Source organism: Adiantum capillus-veneris, chromosome 30 (genome assembly GCF_014529385.1).
Source record: "Adiantum capillus-veneris isolate H3 chromosome 30, ASM1452938v2, whole genome shotgun sequence".
NCBI lineage: Eukaryota > Viridiplantae > Streptophyta > Polypodiopsida > Polypodiales > Pteridaceae > Adiantum > Adiantum capillus-veneris.
Window position 1 is genome coordinate 58,666,882 of NC_140960.1, and position 13,952 is coordinate 58,680,833.

At 44.9% G+C, this 13,952-nt stretch overlaps 1 protein-coding gene across 1 annotated transcript in view; it reads left to right on the forward strand.

The window, feature by feature from the left end:
* Window positions 1–6,329: 6,329 nt before the first annotated feature.
* The window catches only part of LOC147418026 (uncharacterized), a 180,246-nt gene continuing 172,623 nt past the window's right edge, over window positions 6,330–13,952 (forward strand). The window contains exons 1-2 of the mRNA XM_086506589.1: window positions 6,330–6,701; window positions 6,781–6,972. Of these exons, the coding sequence (XP_086362715.1) occupies window positions 6,510–6,701; window positions 6,781–6,972 (384 nt within the window). The 5' untranslated portion in view covers window positions 6,330–6,509. The remainder of the gene's footprint in view (window positions 6,702–6,780; window positions 6,973–13,952) is intronic.

Sequence of the window (13,952 nt, forward strand, 5' to 3'; positions counted from 1 at the left end):
TTTGGGTCGTCAGTCGACATTTGATAAGGCAAAGAAACAGAAGAAGCATGTTCGATTTGAAAAGTACCCAGTTCTTCTTCTTCTTCTTCTTCTGACAGTTCTTCTAGCTCTTCTAACTCGAGCGAAGAAGACCGAAAAGGCAAAAAGCGAAGCAAGAAGCAACGCTTCGGGAAGGGCAAGAAAAAGGCAAAGAAGTCTAAATCTCGCCCAGTGAGTGACAGTTCTACAGAGGACTCGTCTACAGATAGTTCAGAATCTGACGATGGCAACTTTTATGCAAACAAGAAGAATTTTTATAAAGCCAACCAATATGACTTTCTGGAAGATAAAAGCAAGAAGGTCCGAGAGTTTAAGGAAGGTGGACAATCAATTAAATTTGACACGTTTTCGGGATATAGAGATGCTTCGAAGGCTTTGTCTTTTAGACAGCAGTTTGACATCGCTTTTGCGGGAGGACGCTATCCAGAGCACTCTAAGATTCGGAGAGCCGCCTCTTATTTTAAGGGGAATGCTCAAACTTGGTGGTCCACGCTTCTTTTAAACAAGACTGCGCCAGTTAAGTGGCTAAAATTTAAGAAGCTTTTTATTTCTTCTTGGCTGACTCAAGAGTATGAACGTGATATACGAGCTGCTTGGAACCATCTTCGGATGACCAAGAAAGATACAGTGGACGCTTATTGCGAGAGATTCTGGAGCTCTTCTCTACCCGCCTCTTTATTCAAGAAGATCTCGTTCAGAGAACAGATTGAGCGGTTTACCTTGGGTCTACCTACAAAGATCCGAGATCACTGCTTGGAACAGAAGTTAGCTTCTATTCAGGAGTTGATGAGTCATGCGAAACGGGGTTTTGCCATTCACTCTGACAGTCTAACCTACCCCACCGATGAGGTCATGACACAACGAGCCAAACAGACTTCAATGAATGAAAGTAGAAAGAGAAAGAGAAACCGAGAAAAGAAGGATGCCCCGACCCAAGCTTACTCCTCAGGAGAGAGCTCGCTTCATCAGGGACGGGAAGTGCTTTGGATGCGGGGAACATGGACATATCCGAAGCCCTAAAAAGGCACAGAAAGAACAAAATGACAAGGATGACGAAAGGCCTGAGAGTTCGAGAGGAGCTGAGGAACGTGGAAGAAACGGCAAGATGAAAATAGGACTGGTTCTAGATTGTGTGGGTACCGATCCCAACACCATGGACGGGAGTACAGAACTTTGCCGAGCTTGGGGCAAGCTTGGGGCAAAGTGAAAGACCAAGAGGCCCTGATCTTCTTTGATGGAGAAGCCAAGGCCAACTTCATTTCACCGGAATTGGCGGCGCGGCTCGAGATCACTCCCGATCGGATGGGACCACTTGCAGAGGCAGTTCTAGTAGCACCCGGCAGGGACGTAGCCATTACACCTGTCATTGGCAAACTTCGGCTGCATTGTCAGGGGTATTTAGGGCATGAGGACTTTTACATAATGCCTTTGGAAGGTTGTGATATTCTCTTCGGAATTCCCTGGTACCACAAGAACAACGCCGTGGTCGATTATCGGGCGAGGAAAGCGACATTGACTATAGAGAAGGGTAGAACCATTGTACTTGACATTAAACTGAAGGGCGAGTCTGTCCCTATTGTATCGGCTTCGGCCATTTCTAAATTAATGAAATCCAGTCTGTTTGTTTACTCGATCTTTATGAAAGAGTTGAGTGATGAGGATAGGACAAATATGTCTAAACTTGAAAAAGAACACCAATATTTTCTCCACTCTCACGCCGACTGCTTCTCAGAGGGCCTACCAGGCGAGTTACACCTGCTCGTCCTGAAGATCATACCATTGATCTGATACCTGGAAGCACACCACCGAACCGGCCACCTTACCGTGTGAGCCGAGCACAGAATGAAGAGATTATGAACCAAGTAAAAGACCTCTTGGAAAAGGGTCTTGTCGAGCCTAATACTTCACCGTATTGCTCTCTAGTGTTGTTAGTTTTGAAGAAAGACGGATCTTGAAGAATGTGCATCGATTATAGAGCTCTCAACAAAATCACCATCAAGAACAGATTCCGATTCCTAGGATCGATGATATACTTGACAGATTACAGGGATCCTCGTGCTTTATCAGGATTGATTTGAAGTGTGGATATCATCAGATCAGAATCGCGCCGGGAGACGTCTACAAGACAGCTTTTTGGATGACTTTTGGGTTATTTGAGTTTTTGGTGATGCCTTTTGGCTTAACCAATGCTCCTGCGACATTTAACCGAATGATGGACAGGATTTTTCGAGAGTACAAGCTATTTGTTGGCACTTTGTTTGACGATATCATTGCTTTCTCCAAGAATGAGGCAAAACATAGAGATCATCTGCTTCAGGTCTTTCAGGCATTACGAGATCACAAGTTAGTGATTAATGCAAAGAAAAGTGAATTTTTCCTACCAGAGATACACTTTTTGGGACGCATTGTGTTAGCAGCAGGAGTGCAAATGGATCCGGCGAAGGTAGAGACTATCCGTGATTGGCCTGATTTGAAGAATGTCCATGAAGTTAGAAGCTTCTTGGGACTGTGTTCGTACTACAGGCCGTTCATTCGAAAGTTTGCAGAGGTTGCTTCCCCTTTGCATATCTTGACACAGAAAGGAGTCCCTTTCTCATGGGGACCCATAGAGGTGACTGCCTTTCAAACATTGAAAGAGAGATTGACTACAGGACCAATTTTGACTTTGCCGGACTTGCAGAAGTCATTTGAAGTATATTGTGATGCTTGTGGTCGTAGTCTGGGTGCGGTCTTAATGCAAGAAGGCCATGTCATTGCTTACGAGAGCCGATTGTTCTCAAGGCTAGAAATGACCACACAGATTTATGAGAAAGAGCTTTTGGCGGTTATCCATGCTCTTACTCAGTGGCGGCATTACCTACTCGGAGCGGATTTTACTGTGTTTACAGACCATCAGAGTTTGCGCTACTTCTTGTCACAGAAGCAGCTATCGGAAAAGCAGATGCGGTGGGCGAACATCTTATCACAGTTTCACTTCCACATTGTCGATGTTCAGGGACAGAAGAATGTGGTGGCAGATGCTTTGTCTCGGAAGCCGTTGGTTCTAGCTATTTCCGTGATACATCGTAGGAGCTTCGAGGATATGGTCAACTAGTATGCCATAAATACAGATTTTGCAGACGTTTTCACACGGATACGGGATGGGGATACAGTAGCGGGATATTCCATTCGGGATGGCTACTTGATGAGAAAAACCATGTTGTGCGTTACACAGCCGTTGAGGGAAAAGGTTATGACTGAATGCCACTGTCCACCTTTTACGGGTCACCGCGGCATTGCTACCACCATGAAAGGGGTAGAGAGATACTTCTTTTGGCCGAGACTCAAGAAGGATGTGGAAGAGTTTGTGCGCAGTTGCTTGGTATGCCAAAAGGTCAAGTTTGACAGGTATAAAGCACAGGGATTGTTACAGCCTTTTCCCATGCCCACCCGCCCCTGGGAAAGTATTGCAATGGATTTCATTTTTGATCTCCCAAGAACACAGAGTGGTCACGATGGTATCTGGACTGTTATTGACAGATTTAGCAAGCAGGCTCATTTCATTCCAATGAAGAAAACAGTCAAGCCGGATCACTTAGCGAGACTGTTTGTGGCCCAGATCTTCAGATCACATGGCATGTGTGAGACGATTGTCTCCAACGGAGACCCCAGATTTACGAGTTTGTTTTGGAAGGCAATTTGGGAGAACATTGGCACGCGGTTGCAGTTCTCGTCATCGTTCCACCCGCAGACTGACGAGCAATCTGAGATTTCCAATTCAGTGGTTCTAGATTTATTGAAGTCTTATATCTCGGATCAAAAGACCCAATGGGAAAAGTATCTACCTTTGGTGGAATTTGCCTACAATAACACGATACACTCTTCGACAGGGAAGGCTCCATTTGAGATTGTTGAAGGTGCTACGAAGGTTCCACCCTTCCTAAGCACGAACGAAAAGATTTTTGAAGCTGATGAGTATACGCGCGACTTAGACACGGCTTTTGCCAAGGTCTGCGAGGCTTTGCAGAAATCTCAAGAACGACAGAAGAAGGCAGCGGATCGCCATTGTGGCGATTTGGAATTGAAGCAGGATGATAGTGCTATTACGTTTTGAGAAGGCACGCCTGAGAAAGAAGAAAGGAAAGGAGAGGCTTTTTCCAAAGCTTAGTATGCGATACTACGGACCTTTCCAGATCTCTGAAAAGATTAATGATGTCTCTTACCGACTGAAATTGCCTGACACTTGGAGGATTCACAATGCATTCCATGTGAGTCTCTTGAAACCTTTTAAAGGTGATGTGCCTGATGATGGGGAGCCTGATGAGCAACCCGAAGTGGAAGAAAACGAGGAGATCCTTGTTCCTGAACAGATTTTGGCACATAAGGATACGAAGAATAAAGGTAAAGTCTGAAGGCGGTTCTTGGTTAAGTTCAAGAACTATCCTGCATTGGATGCGAAGTGGATGGAGGAGGAGGACCTAGCAGATACTCCTCAGATTGTGAAACTTTACCTCGAAGCTTTTGGTTTAGCATAGTCTACTCCAAATGGAACCCAGAATTAAGCTTGGCCGGAGATCTGGTGCAGTGGGATGCACAAGAGGGGAGTTACTCCGCTCCTTTGTCAATAGATGCTTCGATTTTGATACTAGAGTTACTGATGTCTCTTTGAGCTTCAAGGATATTGAGAGCTGACAGTATTCTGCTGTATGATTTTATGAAATAGAATTCCTGAATATGAAACTTATTTGTTCTTGACTTCTTTTTAAGTGCAGGAACTAATAGACGAAATGACTGCAGCATTTCGGTCTAATTGATCTCGAATAGATATGGTTGCAATAGGGGTTAGTCAATCGGGCATCGATGAGGTCCCGACTGGATCTAGATGCGATTGCTAGCTACATTGCAGATAACTCATGGTCTAAGATCCGAATCAATGTTGAATTTCATGTGATGTCCTGTGATGTCGTGTGATGTGACTGTCGATTGGTACATGTGCTAGATGTGTGTTCCTAGTACGTAGGTGCTAACAGTCAGTGTCTGCTAAGACGGTTTATGGCCTTTGTCTGTTTTGTAGGGTAATCGAGGGTGATTACAATGCTTTCAAGAGGCGGGTGTGTCACAAAGTGATGACGTGGCTGAAAACCCTAAACTCTGCCAGAGAAACCCTAATTTTTGCTGGAAACCCTAATTTTTGGCGGTAGAAATGCCACGTGGCAGCAATACGGACGGCTGGAAATTACGGCGGATTTTGCGTTGCCTTTTTACGACAGTTTTTGATATTGCTTTTTCTACGCAATTTGAAAGAGAGAGAGAGCTTTTGATTTTAAGCTTTTGGGGCTCTACTTTTGGGCATCCCTTGTATCTTTAAAATAGTGGGCAGGGCCTCACTTCTCAGGGCATCTGGACGCAGAGTCTGAGAGTGAGACCCAACCACTGTTGTACTTTGAACTCAGATTAATACAAAAAGAAATACCAAAAGGGGCTCCAGTCTTTGGGGCCAATATCTCTAGGCACGGAACTCCGCCGGGCCAGTGTAAATCAATTGTGAATTGTGAACTGTTTTGAAGTGGTTATTTGGTGCTGTCGCGATAGATTCTTGACTTGGAGTGTCCAAGTCTGTTACATTCAACATGTTGTAATTTCTCACTAGGTCTTGTTAAGTGCTCTAAAGTGCATGGGAAACATTCACTGGTATAACTATAGACGTATCTTGCTTGTATGTTTGCCCAATAAAGTGATGCCTAAATTATTGTATGTTGACACTCTTTTGTCAACTTACGCCGGTAGGTGAATTAACCATTACAAGGAAAGAAATGAGAGTGGAAGAAAGATGTCTTTGTTTTTGAAAGACTAGAATGACATGAGACTAAAAAGATACCTCCTCAGTATGCACCTAGCAAGTGGTACATTATTGATTCCAATGGAAATGAGTTGGATTAAAGGCTCACTACAATTAGTTGTTAGGGTTTCACATGATACATGAGATTAGTGATGCTTCATTGTACGTGTTTTGGAGGAAGGAGGCGTGTGTTAACAGTCAATCTAGTCGTTACTTGTGCCATCAAAACTCCTAAGGAGATAAAGTTGGAGAAGCTAAGAGTGTAGGATGGAAACTTCATCTGATGAACGAAAGAGGTCTTACTTCTTTTTTTAAGGTGTGATATTTGCTACCAGCTGTCTTGGTCTTGGATGTCGCATTCTTCCAGAGATTTCACTTCCCATCTTTTTGGTTACATTGATTTAGGATTGACATAACGAAATGGACTTATGTATCATTGAGAGAACTTGCGAGAGTTGAGAATTATCTCCAATCATTGTGTAGCTCCTTGAGCATTATGGCGACATTTCAGTAGCTAATATTTCAGTAGCGTCTTTGATTGCATCCTTTCTTCCTCAGTTTCTTACCACCTTCGACAGACAACTTTCTTGAAACCACCCTCCACCACCTGCATGCATCATATGATAACGTTTTTCATCTCTACATAACCATTATGCTTTGTGCTCAGGTAACCATTGAAGTGTGGGACGTAGAGGATGATCAGCTATCTATGGCTACCAGCGTTGAACTCTCTCTGCCAATAACATGCTGCTCAGTTCTGCAAGCTCCTGAAAGTATTCTAGGATCAGCATCAACAAGATATCAGCAACATCCTTACCTTTTGGAAGCTTTAGACTTGCTTCTTGTAAGATGACCTCATGAGGCTTTTTCCCAATCATTTGATTTGTTTTTAGTCATCTTCTTAACCAAGCATATTTACCCAGGTTGTCGATAGTGAGGGTGAAATTATTATCCTTAAGTGGGATGCAAGTATAAGTGGACTTGCAGAATGCTCTCAGCTGCAAATTTTCAAGGCTGCTGGCATAGATTCATCGGCGGTGATCAACGAAACTATTCTATCAAAGCCACTTTTTATTTTTGATACCAAAGTCAAAGGCTTTCGATTAGAGTCTATGGTGTGTACTCTTTTGTTTAGTAATGATTGACTAAATAAATCTGAATTTTGTAACAGACAGCAAACGTGACATGCTCATCTCAGCATGAGTTACGAGGCCCCACTTATTAAGTGACTGCATGTAGCACGCTCACTATTCGATCATGCAACTATGGTCAGCTCACTCGCTGGTGATGACTAGCTTACCTACGAAGGGAAAATAGCTGTCCAAGGAACAATTTCAATGCCTGAACATGACTTTCAACCCTAATTTTGACTCAAAGAAAGTAATTCTCCTTTTAAACTGTCGTGGTAGTGCACCAGATAATGACTTGAGTACTATCACTTAACATGTAATGCCACACAAGCCTCCTCTAAGTCCGACTCTCTAACCTCATAGCTAGATGTAAAGTACCAACATCGTCCAATGTGCAAGCTTACCTTGAATATATAAGGCAATGCTTGCTGCATCATCCTTGCATGAGAGAGTTGCGCCAGATGCTGTGGGAGCTAACTAAATGCTCTTGCTTTGTAACCTCACTTCTAGAGCTATAGTACCAACATCCTCCAATGTGCAAGATAGAATCTATTCTGCACCACTCTTGCATGAGAGGTGCACAAGATGTTGTGGAAGCTAAGAAAATGTTCCTTATTTCTTTCCCTATAAGTTTGCATTGGTTTAGACCCACATCCCGGATTGGGTTCCTTCGAAATAAAGTGGTTTCTTCATAATGTTTTGAATTCTCATGGCATTGTTTGAACTTTGGTCCTTGCATCCCCATCTTTGCTTATTACCTGTCCAATAACAAATTGATGTTTATTTTCTAGTTGTTAAGCTTAGTGATTTATTCTTATTTTTTAGCACTAAATGAGGAGAATTTTCCACCTCTTGTATCTGATAAGATTGTATATGCTAGGAGATCTGAAAGGTCGAAAATAACAAGGGGCTTTGTTTTGAGTTGAAGTATATGATATATTTTTAGGATTACTTTTTTATAGTAATTGGCAATTTGAACATTTTATCTTGGGGTGTGTGTCCTCGAGGTGGCTACTTTGGAAACCTCTAGCTTGGTGATGGGTGGCAAGCAGCCAGGTTGACAGTTGATGGACTACCTCAAGACTGTTTTTGTGGATATACCTGCACCCAGGATTGTGATTGACAAGAGGTTGCTTCAGGATTCAATTTGAGACATCAATCAAGCTAAGTTTAGCTCCTACACGGAATCCCTATTTATGTGCTCAGTGTAGTCCTAGACAAAGTTTTCAAATGCTATCACTTTGAGTAGAAAGGGGTGCTACACTCATAGAGGATTGTGGTTATAGGCAGACCAAATCAATGCCTTAGATGTCATGAGATGAGGCATCTGGTGAGGGATTGCCTGAGAGGGCGACAAGAGAGAGACTGGTCACAAGAGGGGATGACCCTCTCAGCTACAGAAGACCTACCAGAGTTCTACAAAAAGCAAGACCGTGGGCGACCAGTGTGATAGGGACTAGAGAGCTTAGAGTTCGCAACAATAGTTGAGTGCTTAGCAGCAACAAAGACAGAGATAGAAGACCGGTAGAAAGGGGCAGGCACAACCTATCCTTGTTTATAGATGAGTAGTGAGACAAAGGTTGGACAACCTAGAGTAGCCCCAGATAGTCCTTAGGAGGAGACCGTACCAGATCATGATTGAGAGGATGTTCCAAAGTAGCTAGATAGACAAATAGAGCATGAGGACCAGCATACAAAGGCGGTTAAGGATCATCCTGTGGTGCCCTTTGGATTCATTGAAGATCGAGTCGTAGGTCGCTCCATTTTGAGTTGGCTTCCACCAGCAGGATGATAATGATTCAGGGGGGTCAACCTACACTCCAGCTTGCCACAGAGCTCACCCCCCAGGAGTGGTGTAGTGATAGAGAATGGTGTTGGGAGCTCGTCTGCGTCCTGACACTCTGGTTCATTTGGCGAGCCCGTTGCTTTCACATCTTTGAGACCCGCCATGTCCCACCGGCAGACTGTTTGTGACTTCTGGCTGGAGCTGATTCATACACTCACGGGACAGCTTGAGAGACATAAGGACAGCTCTGACCGCATGTGAGAGCGCCGAGAGGCTTTCTTGCGACTTTGGCACCCAGGGTCCTTCTCTATCTTGGTCCAAGGTGTTCCTAGAATGCATTACCGGCCACCAGTGTGGCTTTTCCTTCTCCCATCTCATGATTTAGCCCTTTTTGTAAATATTTTGTTTCCTCACTGGGAGAGTCTCCCCATGTTTCTGATGTAGCCCTCTTTAGTAGAGGGGTTTGTAGCCCTATGGGCAGTTTTAGTAGCTAATGGAAGGATCTTTTTCTCGCAAAAAAAAGGGATGTTTTTGCTTGGTCTTACAAAGATTTGGAAGGAATCTGACCAGAACTTGGTGTCCACACTATCCCTCTGGTCGAGGGGGCAAATCCAATCAGGGGCCGAGCTTACAAGCTCAACCCCAAGTATGCAGAAGCTGTCAAACAAGAGCTAGAGAAAATGCAAGAAGCAGGGATCATTGTAGCTGGGAAGCACTCAGAGTGGCTATTACCCATGGTCATCGCACCCAAGAAGATATCCAATAAAATCCACACGTGTGTCGATTACCGCGCTTGAACAAGGTAAAAATTTCGGATGGTTTTCCCACACCCTTCACCGAACGCGTGCTCGAAGATGTGGCGGGGCACAAACTTTACAATTTCATGGATGGGTTCAGTGGCTACAATCAGTTGGGCATTCATCTTGCTGATCAGATCAAAATTGCTTTTGTGACTCCATGGGGTATTTTCATTTATACTAGAATGTCTTTTGGGCTGAAAAACGCTCCACTTTCATTCAATCTCATAATATATCTCATCTTTTATTGGTTGCTCATTGATCATCTTCGCATATTCATGGATGATTTTCAACCTTCTCCGGCACTCAATGTTCCACCCTAATGGAGAATTTGGAGGAGCATCTCGCTCAGCTCTCTGTTGTCTTCCTCGGAAGCAGAGAGGCACGCCTGAAGCTCAACTCTAACAAATGTCAATTTTTTGGTCACTGAAGGTAGGCTTTTAGGCCATGTGGTGTCTGCTAAAGGTTTAGCCCCTGATCCTGATAATATAGTAGCCATTTTGTGGGTGCACCCCCCACATCAATCTCAAAGGTGTTCAGAGCTTTGTGGGCCACACATGATATCATCGCAGGTTCATTCGTATGTATGCAGACCACTAGAAGGTTTGGCTATTGTTTACGCTCTACAAAAATTCCGCCACTATTTATTAGGGGTTCACTTCACAATTATTAATGATCATCATGCTCTCCGTTATCTACTCAATAAGCCGCAAGTTGCAAGTCGAGTGTAGCGATGGCTACTTGTATTTCAAGAGTTTTATTTCGAGGTGGTCCTCCATCCTTCAAGCATCACATCATGGCTGACCACCTCTCTCGCATTCAAACATGTGAAGAAGCTACAGGGATTGCGGAGGACTTTTCCGATAGCAGTCTCTTTAAGGTGGATACCACTTCAGAGTGGTACGGCGATGTATTGTATTTTCTATCCACTGGCCTATACCCAGAGAATGCATGTCCCATGCAAAAGAGAAGACTGCTGTTAAAGTCTGACCATTCACTCTAATTTAAGGCCAGCTCTATAAGTCTGGACTAGATGGTATTCTAAGGGCTTTGTCTCCCCCCTTGAAGGTGAACATATTCTAGAGAATGCCCACAGTGATCCCACTGGTGGCCATTATCCTGGTCACATCACCGCCCAGAAAGTTCTACATAGTGGACTATGGTGGCCTTATGTGTTCAGGGATGCAATTTCTCATGTGAAGGTTTGTGATGTATGTGAGCATTGTGGACCTAAACCTATTAGGCAGTCCAACCACCCTTTACAGGTTTCAATGGCATGGTTACCTTTTGAACGATGGGGTTTAGAATTTGTGGGTTCAATTTATCCCCCGGCTCAACCAAGTAATCAAAATATCTACAGATTATGCCACAAAGTGGGCAGAGGTACATGCAAAAACTGATTGCACTGGCAATATTGAGGCAAAGTTCTTATTTGAAAATATATTTTGCAGGTTTAGGTGCACCCTGGAGATCACTAGTGATCAGGGCAGTCACTTTGTCAATGAGCTGATTTCGACGTTGTTGACCAACTACAAGATTTTTCATCGCAAATCTTGCACGTACTACCCAAGAGCCGATGGGCAGGCCGAAAGCACTAACAAGGTTCTTATCGCACTTCTACAGAAAGCATGCCATCTCCATCCAGCTTCATGGGCTCAGGCTATCCACGGCATCCTCTGGGCATATTGCACTTCTTTCAAAGAAACGACCAATCACACCCCTTTTCAGCTAGCCTTCGGCTTGGAAGCTATAGCCCTTTTTGAATTCAACTCAAGATCCCCTTGAGTAGGCAATCTTTGTGCCAATTGGGGTGTGGACTCCCTGCTGGAAGAAAGTAGATTGTTAGCTTCCGATGCTCTCCAAGCTAAACAGCTCCGTCGTAAAGCGTGGCATGATCGTCATCTTTGCAAGCCCAAATTAGGGCCTGGGTCCTTAGTGCTACTCTATGAGGCTCGCTACCAAAGGAAGTCCAAAAAGCTCATCCCTGCTTGGCAAGGTCCCTGCAGAGTGCAGGAGATTTTACCCCAATGAGTCGTACGATAATCCACCATGGAAGGTGTTCCTCTGCCCCTAGTCAATGGGTCTCGAATTAAGCGCTTTCATTCTGCAAGTTGACAAGCTCTACTATCTCCCGAATTTTCAGATTTGAATAGCCCCTAACTATCCATGTTCTAAATCCATCCTCTCTCATCCCCTCTCTTGCTTTGGGTAGGCCTACTCTGTGTGGTTGTTCTAGCTTTTGTATGTGGTTTCTCTATCACTCCTTGTGTGGTTCGTATTGAATTTGCTTGTACAAAGTACCAAGTTCTATTCTGTTGTTCCTCTAACTTAACTTTGCTCGCTTCATTGCCTTTTTGTTTGGCCTACTCCCTCTCAACCTAAACTCTTACTAATTTTGTGCCACCCTTGTGCTTGCACTACTCATCCATCTCACACTTCTCTAGAGTTATTCCTTCTTTAACCACCCCCAGAACTAACAGCCCTCCCATGTTACTATCTCACATGTTACTAAGTCTCTCTTCACTCTCAGAGTATGTAACTTCTGGTGCTGCTTTTCAAAATGTTCCTTAACAATTCAATGTGCACGTTTATTAGATACAAAATGCATTCAATGGTTCAACTTACCTGTAACAAATTCTTCTTGGCCTCTTCAACTATACTTCTATCTCTCTCGTGCCTCTCTCAACTCCCAAGTTTTGAGTTCTTGAGTTCCTCGCCAGCTACTACTCGTCCTCTGTAGCTTCTGCTTCTGAAAGCTCGACTATCCAGTGTCCTCTCCTTCTCGCCTTCTGGCCTCCTGGTTGCTCGCCTCGGCTCTCGGCTATCTCCCGTTCGCCAAGCTCGATCCTCGTTGCTCGTCCCTCTCCATTTGCCCTGGCTTGCCAGCCGCTCCTCCTTGCTCTTCCTTCAGCCCTAGCCATTCACCGTTGCCTTGGTGGTTGATCGCTCTTCCTAGCCTCTCCCAATTGACCATTCGCCCCTCGCCTCACCATTGCCCTTGCCATGGTTGGTCGCCTGCCTAGCCGCTCCCAATTGGCCATTCGCCCTCACCTCACCCCTCACCCTCATTATGGCTGGCCCTCGCCTCACCCTCACCTCGCCTAGCCATGGCTCGCCCCTCGCCATTTGCCAGGGTGGCTCGCCCTTCGCCATTCGCCTCGCCTCACCCTCGCCCTGGCCTAGCCATGGCTTGCCTCTTGCCATTCTTCAGGGTGGCCCTCAGTCGCCTTTTTCCATTCACCACTAGCCTGTATTTGTTAAAGAAAAAATCGCCCTTTTCCTTGGCCCCAATTAACCTCTGATTACACATCATCTTACATGGCAGATTTTTTAAAACACTCCCTTTCCACCGATTTCTTTTGCATTAATTGTCTCTTTCTCATAGCGCGTAAGCTGATACACTGCAATTGTGCCCTCGCTCTACTCTACCACACCCCTCCCTGTAGCCGGGCTACAGTGTCACTTCACAGGACAGACAGTTGGACAGTTGGTTACAGTTGGTCTAGTTGGTCTGGTTCAAACTGGACGGACCCTTTGGGCTGGGAGTGACACGTGGCAGGGTACCGACGGTGGTCTAGTGGACATCGTGGCCAGGTCACCACCACCACTCAGTTTGGAGATAGACTTAGCTGACTGGACATTTATGAGCCGTTGGTGGCTCTTTATGATGATTCATGTGAGTAGTAGCCGGGGGGTCAGGATCATCTGCTTCTTCAGTTTTGGTCCAGCATCGTTCGGGAGGTAAGGAGTCTTACACAGAGCACTGCTTCACCATCCATGCACATCTGAGCCTCGACACCCCATTTGTACCAGTGAGCCCTGGGCTGGAGCTGAGTGTGCTGCCACGCCAGAGTCTGTACATGGTTCTTTGAGCTAGTCGAGTCCACATGTTCTGGTCCACTGTTGTGTCTCTGTTGTTATCCATTGTTTCTGTGTTTCATTCTGTTTTAGAGAGTTTTCATTTGTTTGAGTGAGATTGTCACGCACATTGCACTGAGGGGCACCCACACTGGAGAGAGCACGACACATTATCCGCGCTACACTCCCATCCACCCTTGCTACTCACAACGTGCTCAAGGCACATGCGTTGGCTTCTGGCTCCAGTTGGCTACAGTAGAGCACATGAATCCCCCTTGTGAGGGTTAGGACGATTGCAATAAAATCCAGGTGCAGGTGTTAAGGTGTGGAAATTCGAGATTAATGTATCTTGGTGTGGAAATTTGTGACCTGCATAAGATGTACGCTTTTGAGGGAGCGCTTGCAATCTCTATGATACAATTAATCAATCAATTGTGGTCATCATCTACAAGATGGTTCTCACTCGAAATAAGGAGCAACACCTACTGTCTGAGCAAGAGTCCTCAGCCTCCTCCTCTAGGGAC